General features: G+C 38.9%; 3 protein-coding genes across 3 annotated transcripts; 1 reads left to right on the forward strand and 2 right to left on the reverse strand.

Moving 5' to 3' along the window:
- Positions 1–2587: 2587 nt before the first annotated feature.
- Positions 2588–5896, reverse strand: isca2 (iron-sulfur cluster assembly 2). Its single transcript, XM_036542796.1, has 4 exons — positions 5811–5896; positions 4941–5115; positions 4151–4266; positions 2588–3365 (listed from the first exon to the last, which is right to left on the reverse strand). Exons 1-4 carry the CDS (start codon positions 5870–5872, stop codon positions 3191–3193), a joined length of 528 nt encoding a protein of 175 aa, XP_036398689.1. The 5' UTR covers positions 5873–5896; the 3' UTR covers positions 2588–3190.
- Positions 5897–6137: 241 nt separating this feature from the next.
- Positions 6138–8991, forward strand: LOC118787203 (NPC intracellular cholesterol transporter 2-like). The gene is made up of 5 exons (XM_036542675.1): positions 6138–6172; positions 6671–6809; positions 7735–7842; positions 7946–8118; positions 8310–8991. Exons 2-5 carry the CDS (start codon positions 6731–6733, stop codon positions 8394–8396), a joined length of 447 nt encoding a protein of 148 aa, XP_036398568.1. The 5' UTR covers positions 6138–6172; positions 6671–6730; the 3' UTR covers positions 8397–8991.
- Positions 8992–9528: 537 nt separating this feature from the next.
- On the reverse strand, positions 9529–12673 carry LOC118787075 (gsk3b interacting protein). Its single transcript, XM_036542494.1, has 3 exons — positions 12649–12673; positions 11858–12106; positions 9529–11769 (listed from the first exon to the last, which is right to left on the reverse strand). Exons 2-3 carry the CDS (start codon positions 12101–12103, stop codon positions 11611–11613), a joined length of 405 nt encoding a protein of 134 aa, XP_036398387.1. The 5' UTR covers positions 12104–12106; positions 12649–12673; the 3' UTR covers positions 9529–11610.
- Positions 12674–12717: the final 44 nt, after the last annotated feature.

The following is a 12717-nucleotide window of genomic DNA, read 5'->3' on the forward strand; positions in this document are numbered from 1 at the left end:
CAGGCACCCCTCCTACTTGAGTTAGAGCTGGAGAAGATGGGTGTTGGGAGTGTCTCCCTCTACTACTGGTCCAGCCCAGCTCCTCCCACTCCTAGTGGAGACTTGTGCAGTGGTACTGATGCCTCAGTGAAGCTTGATCTACAGGTACACAGCTTTGTGGAGCAAACATTCAAATGGCACTTTTTCATTTACTGTCAGCATTTATTTATGTTGAGTGCCTTTGTTAATACATCTTATTATTCTTGTATTTGGTAGCAAATGTTTATAGATAAAGGCTATATCAATTGAAGTGTAAATGGTATCACTGCTTAATATTGAGTAAATAATCAACCCTTTTCAGGGCATTAATCACATCAACAGCGTCCCTTGTAAAAGTGGGAATTATGTTGACAGTTGGTTAGGGAAATGGTCAACAGTAGTAAAAACCTTTCTCTGTTAATGATCCAGTCCCCACAACAATGGGCCCACTTTCAGGCAGACCCTTTGAACACAAAGGTTTTGTACGCTTTGCAGTAGCATATAAAATACTGCCATAACAGGAAACCCCTCTTTCAAATAAAATCAATTTTTTTTGTTCTTTTTCCACTGCTGAAGAACTGCCTCTGTTTATGAACAGTAGTCTTAACCTGAGTTTTTTTTTTTTTAAGTATCTCTCCATTGTCTGTTGACTTCAGATTACCAGTCAGTGACGTTTCTTAATAACAATGTCATTTCCTCTGTTGACAGCTTTTAGTTCCTTAAATGCCTCTTGGTCAGCCTTTGTTCTCTTATTTCAGGAGTGACCTCATCAGCCAGCATCACGAGTACAATCAGCTCTAATAGATAGACACATTTTGTCCGATTATTTTGCAGGCATTTTTAACCCAAAAATCATATACAGGTATTATTAACGATGAAGAGCTAAAAAAGTTTTTAGAGGATTTCTTTCTTTTCGCAATGTCTCAGCAAGTGAAGTTAGATTTTTAAAGATTTAAAGATTTTTAAAAGAAGTTTTAAATTAACAGAATTTAACAGAAGTTATTACTGTGGTTGCCCGCACTTTTCTGTTACAAACTTTTTAAACTGCCGCATCACTGCGATTTCTCTTTATATGCATAAATTATACATCAAAACAGAGATACACTTTTGCAGATTCTCACAATGTCTTTGCTTCAGTGCTGTGGCAAACGGTTTTTGAATTATGAGCCTTTGTTCAGTCTTTGGCATCCCCTCACCTCACTCTAACCAGATTAACATTTAATATTTAATTTGTTGCAACAGAGCCAGTCAGAGAGAGGTGCTGTGAACTTACTGCTTTGTGTCAGGCTCCACTGCGAGAGTCAGAGCAAGTTTGAAGGGAGGGGGAGAGGGAGATGGCAAGCCCAACGCACACAAATTCCCGATTTCACTTCCAGGTTTGAAAAACATGTATTTTTAAACTGCCGTATCTCTGAAATTCACACGTACTGTCAATAATGCCCACAAGCAACCACATTGCATTTTCTTCAGAAAATTCACACAAATCTAGTTTCACTCTTATGCTTGTGCATGTAGTTCACCTCAGTAACATTTACATTTTACATTTACATTTATTTATTTAGCAGACGCTTTTATCCAAAGCGACTTACAAAAGTAACAGCAGACATTAGTCAAATGCTAAGAAATTAGGAGTTTCTCTGAATATGTAACTAGTTATAGTACTGTTTTTTCCACTTAATTCATATTATCCTAATAAATTATTATATTGCCACCTACATATATAAGCACAGTTACTGAGTTTGACCTGTACCTTTACTTGCTACAACTTCTGACTAAGCTATTTACAGATAGGCAGAGATTGCATAAAGGATGGGCAGACACTGTGGGAATAAACAACCTATGTCTGAAGATTCCAGGAGAGATCCATGAAAGGAATATGCAAATACCAATACATAATAATTTTCTACAGAGAAAAACATTTTTTGCAAACTCCACCTATTTTCCTGTCAAATGCTATCACTGTCCCCTGCAGTTCATGTTTGTATTTCATACATATCTATCTTCAGTGCAAGCTGCGTAAAATCACTATGTTGACTGAAATGAAAATTAACTGCTGCACTCCTTGTTATGTAGAGCAAATTTCAGTCAGTGGCATCACTTTAATAGTGTTACTTTAGTCACAAACATGACAATTAGTGTTTTGTATACCAGGGAATAGCCATCACAGTGCAATGCTGACCACTGAAAAGACAGGACTTCGTCTCTCCAGTTATTGACAGTGTTGGCTGCAAATACGTTTGATCATTGTTTTTGATTGACCTCTTAAGGTGCTGCAATACTGCACTGAAGATTAGATTGTAAAATGTTAAGTGATATGACCACATCACTGGTGCTCCTGGAAAAGTCATTTGGATAAATATGGAGACATTCAAGACCCTGGGCCAAACAAAGAAAGTAAACAGAGACACTTGTATTACCCATGATTGCGTTATTTGAGATACTTTATAATGTACAGAACAATGAACAGGGCACTGTGAGATGTCTGATTAGCAAGCAGACGCAATTAGAACAGTTGACAACTCATTTAAATATTTAAATTTATTTTCAAAAAGGAAAAAAAATACAGCCTATTTACATTCTTTTCAGCACACAAAAATCACCTGCTATACATCCACACCTTCAGCTTGGTCAAATCTGTCATCCTTTAATAACGTCACCTGAAGAACACAAGGACACTGGCTTTCAGCTGTATTTTTAAAGTGACTGAGCACTGTGCACGAACATCGCCGGCATTATAAAATTTGGGCTAAAGCAAGCAGTAGTTACCATTCCATTTTCTGACATTTTAAATGGATGTGGTTACAATGCAAGTGTGGAGACCTGAGTTTAATTCAGGTTTACAGCTTCCTTCCTTGAGTGCTACATAACTTTTAAAAGTCTTAAGGTGAAATGATATGTTAGTCAGGCCTTTTCTGCTTGATTGATTAAAGGCCTCTATCGCTGACCGCTGACTCATCCCCAATCGGGTACATTCTGTCACCGAATCTTTACCCAGAGATTTACAATACAAACAATGTCCACTCATGGCAAAAGGAATGACCTATGTCCTGGAGCTCTTTATATGGACACATATTGAAAAGCCTATACTGGGAGATCTCTTCTGAGCGTCTATTGTTGAATGTGGAGATATAACTGTGGGGCCATGGGGGGTGGGGCTGGAGAGCCAGGGCTCTCACAGCTTCACGGAAAAAGAAGTGCCGCAAGAGCAGCCGTGCTCAGCCTGGGGGTTGCGGAGCACCTGGAAGGAGGAGCGGATCAGCTCCTCACTGTAGTCCAGTGTGGCTCCCTTCACAAACTCCAGGCTGTCCTGGTCCACGATCACCCCAACGCCATCCTGTTCAAACACCCTTAGGACAGAGGGAGAGCAGTACATAATATTACGTTTGATTATCACAGCTTATAACAACTCACTTATATCGGTTTGTTGAGCTGATGCACTTACATGTGGTATCTTATACCCCTTTTACACAGGCCCAAGAACCTGGGATTTTCCTGGGTTGAACTTTGATATAAATGGGTCTTCCCAGGTTACAGAACCTAGTAAAGTTCCCAGGTCTGCTTCAGTGTAAAAGTCAGAGTCACTGTAGCATATCATTAATTCAAACTGATGGACAAAAATGTAACTGATATCTAAACTGCATATTTTATGTCCCTAAAGCCATTTCTGCAGATGGAAAATAATTCAGGGGGTTCTGGTTCAAATATTTTCAGAAGCCCTGGCGTAAACAAAAAACCACATGTGCATTTAGAGACATTAAAATGCCAGAAATGACGTATATCACACCTGACTTGCAAACCTGGGACTAGTGGTAGTCCCAGGAAATTCCTGGCTTCAAAGTATAATATAAACATGCCATAGTGGGAAAAACAAACACAGATTCAAGATGCTGGATTTATATAAAAAAGTGGCTTTTCAGTGTTTACACTGCATTCATTTATACAGCTTGATATTCACTAAAACAAGGCATTCTGCCAGAGATCTGAATCTACCTCCATCCAGTTACTAGCCCTGCTCCACACCCACTGTTGGATACCACAGTTAATTGAAAAATGTCCTCTAAGCACTTTTTGACAAGAACAGCGTGCTGCACAGGTATAAAGAACATAGGACTGAAGGAACTGATGTCATTACCTGTCATCTTCGTTTCTCACATTGTCGACAGAAAACTTGTACTGGAACCCAGAGCAGCCTCCCCCCTCCACCTGTATCCGCAGGTATTCCCCTTTGTCCATGATTTGTCCAAGTCTCTGGAAAATACAAATATCGCCACCCCAAAATTGCAGTTTGCATGACGGCTCATATATGACAGCTGTGACTGACACACTGTGTGTCTATACAGGACTGTGTAGCTAATGCAGCTCTGGGTGGACCCCAAGTAGGACGCAAACCACAAAGCGATGCAACAGATATCAAACCAAGTGGCCAGGACAAATGTGCTTGGCCCCAGTGGGGGGCGGTATGGCTATGCTGGAATACCACTTTATTTTATTAGACCAGGAAAAAAAAAACCTCTTAGCAGTAGGTTTTTATACTCTTGGTAGCTTTGGATTCTCTCCGAGAAAAGAATCTTAATTAGAGTACTGCTTTAAATATCAAGGACAGACTGAAGCAAAATATAACACAGTTTGGTTTTGTTTTTATGGTCATACCAAAATCTGCCATCTAAACAGAAAAGAACATTTTTAAAGCACCGAAATAAGATAATTTGTAACATAAAAAGACAAAACCAAAAGGACAAATTAAATATGTGAGAGGTCCACAGATTCATTGAATGATTTCTATTTAAGTGACTCGCTTCGCCTCCAATTAAACACTGACATGTGACTACTCTCACATTCAGCAAAGCATACAAAATAAAATAATGTTAATCTAAATCAATTTCTTTAGGACTGTGTATTGACTTGCATTGCGTTGTTCTGACCTTCACGCATGATTCACTGAGCAGTACTCTATCGTGAAACGAGCTGGACTCTACGGGCTTCTCCTGGGCGGAGGAGCTGCTCCAGCGAGCCGGCCTGGAGGACAGGAGCTGCTGAGATGTCTGAACTCCCCGCAGTGCCGCAGGCTGACAAGCACTGAGTAGACCAGAGGACACCCTGGGAATGCGACCAGAGAAATCTTGTCATTGGAGTTTTTCTACATGCATCCTAAAACATTATTTACAACTGGAAATTCACAGAGCATTTAAAATGATTCATAATTAATTTAGCTTAGTTTTAGCTAAATCCAAGTATTTTCATGTAACGTTAGGTAAAGTCTAAAGCTCGTTTACAACCAAACTGGACATAAAACTGAAATGGAAGGTCTTCGCATACATGCAAAATTAGTTAACGTTATGCAGATTAGCCAGATAATTGCGTAAACGCCGTTAACATGAAGAGCATTTAAATACCCAAAGGTGTTGACGTGAAGTTGGGAGCTACCTACGCAGATTGCTTAGTAGGCTACCTTGCTAATTCGCTATAAGGGTCCCTCTGACAAGGTAGACGTGAATAGATAATTTGTCAACAAAATCGTCAGCAGGTCGATGATAGACGAAATCACTAATTCGTCTGCAGGTTGGTTTAGCATTAAAATTGCCATGGACAGCAAGGTACCTTCGCTAAGAAGGTTGACCCCCAAGGTTGTCTACAATTAGCAAGCTAGCACTAGCTAGCCAGCTTCGATCCCGTACTAGAACGATCCACTAGCTGGAGGACCACATTAATTTCTTTTGAACGCGGGGTTCTTGCCCATATGTTCTCGGAAATTATTAAAAGTAAATATTAATAATGCTATTTAGTTTACTTACCTTCCTAGATTCCAGGTCGCCGTCTTCGCTAAAGTAAACATTGCACCTCGAATTACAGACATCTTCCATAACAACCAAGCGTAACTTTACGTAGCCTACGTAAACTGGACAGATTCAAGACGCGATTGGTTTAAAATAATGCCGGTCAAATTCAATATCCTATCAAAGCCTTCGTTAATTGTGGTAAAAAAATAAATAACAGAGGATTCTATTGGTTATTTTTCTGATATAAAGGATACGATTGGTTACTTTTCTGCCGACCGACTGCAATTTGGACAGCCCACTCCGTGTAAATACACATCATCATGAGCGCGTGATGAGGAAGTAAAGGGGTGTTTGGGAGAAGAGCACGGGACAGTGAGGTATGGCTCTCCTGGGGAATAAGATTAACTACCTAACATAATAAGTAGAAAACAAGATGTGCTGAAAGCTACAAATGTGTTTACACTAGACTTTGTAATTGACGTTTGGCGAAATACCATCTGGTTATTTAAGGAAATTGTTTTAAAACACGTGTGCTTCAGATAACTTGAGATACTTTCACACAATTTAAATTTAAGGTGATTCTGTCCCTGTGTCCCGATTTGCACAATTTAAAATTTTCTTTTATTTCGTGGCTGTTTTGGGTAATGATTAGGGATGGTTAAGCTCATTCTGGATCGGAGTCAGAAAAGTATTTGGAGCGAATTCAATTGCTGATTAAATTGGAGGTGTTGAACGAGTTTCAACTTCAGCCACAGGTCATATGATTGATACGTTTGAGTGACCTGCGAAGGCGCATGATGAGTACATGTTTTCATTCTCACCTGGGCTACAGGCTACATTTGGTATAACCTAACGTCAGCTTTTTTTCCCCCCAGTTTGCAGGATATTGTCTTCAAAAAATACATATTTTACTTTGAAGCCTGCGCTCATAAACAATGGATTTTCGTGTTGCCTCCCTCTGCTTCGGCCTCTTCGTACTCGCTTCTGCCGAACCTGTGAAGTATATCGATTGTGGTAAGAAACAAACTGCAGAGAATTTGTGTTTAATTCTTGTACTTTGCTATGAGTAACTTGGCTATGTTCGCCCTGTTCAGTATGTCATGTTTGGCTTGTCGGTTCAAATATTGTATTTTGATTGGATAACTGATTTTGGGAAACGCATGCAGACCTTTAGACAGATACATGATGCAAGAGAAGTGACATTTTTCAGTTTCATCTGGATGTTTTTTCGCATGGTCCATTACCGCACATTCCTTAAGCCATACATTCACTTCCTACATGTTATGAATAACATTTGGTTTTGAGTCGAACTTGCGCAATAAGAAACTGCTGTTGTCTGTCTTTTGACCTTTACTCCAGGTATTGTGAATTGGGTGGTTTAAATCCCATTTGATCATGTAATGATCAATTCGTGGCCTTTTTTTTTTTAAATCTGTGGTACATCAAATTGCACTGGTCTCCACACTTTTATGTTGAAGAGTATCCTTGGAAAACCTGAGTTTGCATTTTCCTTTAAGGTTAGCCACTGGATGTATGATCATGAGTTCATCTTATGATCTGTGAACCGAAAGTGCTACTACCAACACTAGAGTTACCCTTCTCCCTTTTTCTTTCTCATAAACCTAATTTTTGGGGTTATATTTCTCTCACGACATTTCCTCCAGCTTATATAGGTTAAAATGTTTTTAAATGGAAAACTGGTGCTGAAGAGGAGTTGCAAGTTCTGTTTCTATACTTTTTAGTCTTACAGTTGTAAAAATGTACACAACTGTCAGTGCCCTTATTTCATTTTAAAAGTAAGATCAGTTTTTGTGGCATGCTGTATGCTGTTTGCTTTGGCATCTGTCTCTGGTGGGATCGATTTACAGCAACCAATCATGTACAAGGACTTTTTAAAACATTTATGCATACTTTAAACCCTTTTTCCTCTGCCCCTCAGGTTCTGAAGTGGGGAAGGTTTTCTCCGTCGACATACAGCCATGTCCAAAACAGCCGTGTGAGCTCCGCAAGGGAGAGTCATATGCTGTCAATGTGACTTTCAACAGCGGTAAGACATTTTAGTGTGATGTGTTCAATGTGTTGTAGCATTGTGTGTTAAAAGGTAAAACATTGCTGCCGTACTACCTGGAGCACTGCATCTGTAATTGTAGCTGTTGAAAGCCAGACCAGTAAAGCGGTGGTCCATGGGGTGATTGCTGGGGTTCCCATCCCTTTCCCCATCCCTGTTGAAGATGGCTGCAAGTCTGGCATTGTCTGCCCCATTCAGAAGGAAAAGAGCTACAGCTACGTGAACCAGCTACCGGTCAAACCCGAGTACCCCTCAGTAAGTATGAGTTGGTGTGCTGCAAAGGTTCCTCATTTTGAGAATTGGTAATGAGAACTTATTTCACTTCCTGTAATTGTTTCAAATGCACAGTTTTTAAATATAACTAGCTCCATCCTTTAAGTCACCCAAAAGTAGTTATGTACAGCATGTTTCACTGACCAAACCTTATTTTGTTTATTTATTTTTAGATCAAGCTGGTAGTGGAGTGGGAGCTGAAGGATGACTCAAGCAAAGACTTATTTTGCATCAAATTCCCAGTCCAGATCACAAGTTGAGGGACACTACCTTTCTCTATTCACTAAGAGGGAAATCCTAATGTAGCAATTTCCTAGAGGAGGTGGCTACAGTAAGAAAATAACGTTTTGTTATATTTGTATCAATTGATTTTTAAAATTATTTCTTAGGTAGGTAATTTTATGTGTTGACACATTTAAAACAATTTACAGTATGCAGACTTTTTAAAGTTGTGGATTCATGGGTAGTATTGGGAGAACTGGGCTTCTTTAAATCCAAAATGAATGTAGCTATGATGACTGATTTTGATTTGTTCAAATGTGTCAGGGAATGATAGCATGTGGTAGCTCCACCTGCTTGAAGCCTCAGTCTCAACTAGTTTAGGGTGATGTTTAAACTTCTCAGACTGGTAGGCTGAGGCTTTTCTTAATTCTGTGTTGCCACAATGTACTGTCTTGTCAACATGACATCCCAGTATCAGTTCTGTAGATTGCTGTTGAATGAGCAATGCTAGAAATCAGCTTTATTCTCATTGCAGCAGACCACCATCAATGGCAAAATTCTACTCGCTGCTGTGTAGCTATACAAACCACTTTCCATGTAAATCAGTTTGTTTCATTTGATGTTTCCTGTCTGTGCACATTTTCTTTGTATTTTTTTCAACTATTAATAGATTTTTTAACATACATTTAATAAAGACCTAAATTGTTTGAAATGTTTATGCTTGATTATGTTAAGAATTTAATATTGGAACCAAAAGAGGTCATTCCATAAACTGGAAGCTGAGTCCAGCTTGATTTTGAAATTGAGACCTTGGCATGACATTTCCATTTTAAGTAAAGGAAATGGCAAGTCTTGGATTTAAACTTTATTCTCTAATCAGCACATGTTGGCTGGGTTTAAAAGAGGCTGGATGTGAATGGAGAGGCCTTTTTTAAGGGGTTCGTTGTTAGAATCAATTATATTCATTCTCCAGATAACTGCCATTTTTCAAATATCAGTACGGTTCAGGTATAGTATATCTTGCCTGTGTATAAACCTTGTTAATCTAGCCATGCAAGCTGGGCATTCTTAAAACTAAAGGGAACAGAAAAGCACACACCACAGGTGCAAATTCACTTTGGAACAAACTCAACAGCAAGACTGTTGAAAGTACAATAAATGACTGATTCAGAAGGTTGGTCAAAAAAATTTTAATGCATTTCTAATGGCTTGGCAAAATGGATATTGTGGAATGTCTGAAATGGCATTAATCCTGTCTGTGAGAAAATTCACAATTTTTACTTTTACATCCAAGTTGCATTTAACATTTTGAAGCAAGTTATTGTTTACATGGTATCTAAAGCCTTAAAATGTAATGATGGCATTGAGCTCTTATATTAACCAATAAAAGAAATGAATTTCTGTTCTAATGCCATGGCCCACTGATTTCAAAAGACACCAGTCATTTTAGATCTTCACTGATTTTACCTTCCTGTTCTGATTCAACAGTGCTGTATTTATAGTTTAATGTGAACAAAATTCCCCTAAAGCAGTAAATGGAGGATATGGCAAAGACCGCATCATCAGGGGTGCTTATGTACACCATTCTCATGGAGATGCAAAGTTTCTTACTCTTCCTGGAAAGGTTTTAATCAAGTCATGAATGCATGATTGTAATACAAGCCAGTCTGATGAACTGTTATATTTAGATATAGTCATACCTGCTTAAATGCTAATTGCAATACATAAGAATTCCAAAACATTACATATTTTTTAAACCAAATGAGAGCCCATTCAAAATTTGCATTTTGGATTGAAATTAGCGTGTTTGTAACATGCCCACTTTTTATTGTGTAATGCATTCCTGCATATTATGAACATGAAGACCACCTCAACCGCCCTCTTTGATACAATCCAGTTTAACAGATTCCATTGTGAAAATTGTGCTCACAATGCCTGCATGGCATCTTAGAGAGAAAAAAAACCATATCAAATGTATTTGGGAAATATGTTTGAAAATTTGAAAATGAATATATGTAAATTCTCAACCTTTGAAGGCTACTCATAATGGAACATGCAATAAAGCTTTAATATATCAATACTGTATTTTTCTTAAACACATGATGCAGGCACAGTCTTAAAGGTAAGATGAGTAGGCAAAACTGGTAACTACCTCAGTTTAATTCTAAAATGATACAACAAACAAATGAGACTTTGCCTCGGCTGTTACCACAACATGAGGAATGTGTCCACTTTAACAAAAGCTGGAGGTATGTGCCCAAGCCACTAATTTTTTACAGATATCCCCAGTTATCAAAACTAGCAGCAGCAGTCCTTGAAATAACAGAGGTATGTCCATGAGATTTCCCTTTCAAAATGCAGATGTACAGTAATGAAAAGAGAACTTCCATTTTCTGTTGCAGGGACAATGTTTTGTTCCAAGAAATTTGTTTAGGAATTGAAATGGTGGTAACTGATCAAGCAAACACGTCACACACAGCTTTCTTTTAAATAAACGCTCTTCCAAAACTCACAAAATTTGACTACATAATTTCATGAAAACTACACTCGAAACAAAAATAGTGGCTGATCAAATATGTTATTGACCAGACAACCATGGTCAGTTTTAAGGCAGCTGTAAATCTGTATCAGTATATATTTTTGGGGGGAATTTAAAATATTTTAACTATACAATGCTCTTCCTGTCCTCTCTCTTTGGCTGTTTGATGCTAGCTAGCATTATCTTCACCATTAAATTGTGTGTTCTGTTTTCAGTGAAAAATGTTTAAGGTGACCTAGATAGATGCTAAGCACTTAAGCAGAGAGCACAAGACATTTTAACACATTAAAACAAGTGTTTAGTGCAATCTACAATCAGCTGACAATAAGTAAAGCAGGGTTGTTGTTCATGGGGCCATGTTAGTTCTCTCATGAAGTACATGTAAGATTTTCTGAACGCTTAAAGAACTAGACTAAAATGTCTTTTGCCGCACTAAAATAGTTTTACATTTTCTGAAAGAAAGAAATGTGCATTTCTACTTAGGAATGTAGGCTAATAGTATTCAGGCTTTGAATTAAACTTTTTCTAAAGTTTAGAAGTTGACATCCCTACTATATTTAAGAGTGCAGTGCAAGAATAATTTAGCCGTATGATATCTTTCATATCCTTCAGGAAAGTCCTCTTAAGCTACACATGGAAAATGATCAGCTAGGACCCATTTCAACAACACCCTTAGCTTCACTGATTGTTTTCGTCTGTGCCATACGCTCGTTCTACTGTCCGTTTTGTTTCAACCTCTCCAGGCGCTGGAGTAGGGCATTCCCGAAAGCCTCTCTGTAACCGGGGCTGAGGGAGTCGAGTAGAGAGTAAACTGTCTCATGATACTGTGTGCTCAAACTGTCGTCTACTTGGTCAAAAGCGTGGCCGACAACCTGCAAAAGAAGAGACACACGGTCTGATCATCGCAGAACAGGTGCAAACTAGAGCTGCTAAAATGGAAGGGCTTATTTCAACACCTACCCGTAGTCCCGCTTCGGTAAGCTCTAAGCAATAGCGGTTTCCTTCTCTTGTCTCCACGTTTATGTATGCCACGTCCAAGGCGTTATCCAGCTTCTGGGAAACGAACATCTCAGCAACGGCAAAGAGCACGTCGTTGACCACGGCTTCAGCCTCCAGCCTCATGTCCTTCACGTCTCCCAGCTCGACGCAGTCTTCTTCAAACGGAGCTATCGTTGTTGACTCGCCTTGATTACAGTCTACTTCCATTCTCTGAAACGTAGTGAATTAAAGTATAAATATAATATACACTAGTTTTGAAGGAATTTCAAACGTCTAATTTTAACGGACTGACACAGCCAACTGAAATTTGTCAACAGCCATGGTACATGCTCAGGCATTGAGCGGTTTGCCGAGTTTACAGCAGTAATTTTAAAACACGATTATGGAGCCCATTGAGCCTGCTCGCTCAATGTCGCAGGTACGTGCAATCACCCTCGACTAGTAGCTATTCATCTAGCTGGCTGTCTACATAGCTAAGCAGAAAACAACTTTAGCGATCAAAAATCATGTATCGGCACAACAAATCCAGATAGCTAGCTAGCTACTATTAGCTGATGATGGCGTGGGACCTAAATAATAATAAAAAAAAAACAGAAAGGCCAAGGAATTTTACATGATATGCACAAAATAGCCTCAATTCTAGAGTATTACATCATATAAGTACGACATATGCAGTATTCCCTCTGCCTAGATTTTGTAGGTAATTACAATACTGCGATGTAGGGATGAATTTTCTAGATTTCTTTACTTACCTCCTCCACGGATAAATCAACACTACACTTCCGGCTCATGCCGGAGAAACACATACGTCACTCACATGC

The sequence above is a fragment of the Megalops cyprinoides genome, chromosome 12 (assembly GCF_013368585.1).
Source record: "Megalops cyprinoides isolate fMegCyp1 chromosome 12, fMegCyp1.pri, whole genome shotgun sequence".
In the NCBI taxonomy this organism is placed as follows: Eukaryota; Metazoa; Chordata; class Actinopteri; order Elopiformes; family Megalopidae; genus Megalops; species Megalops cyprinoides.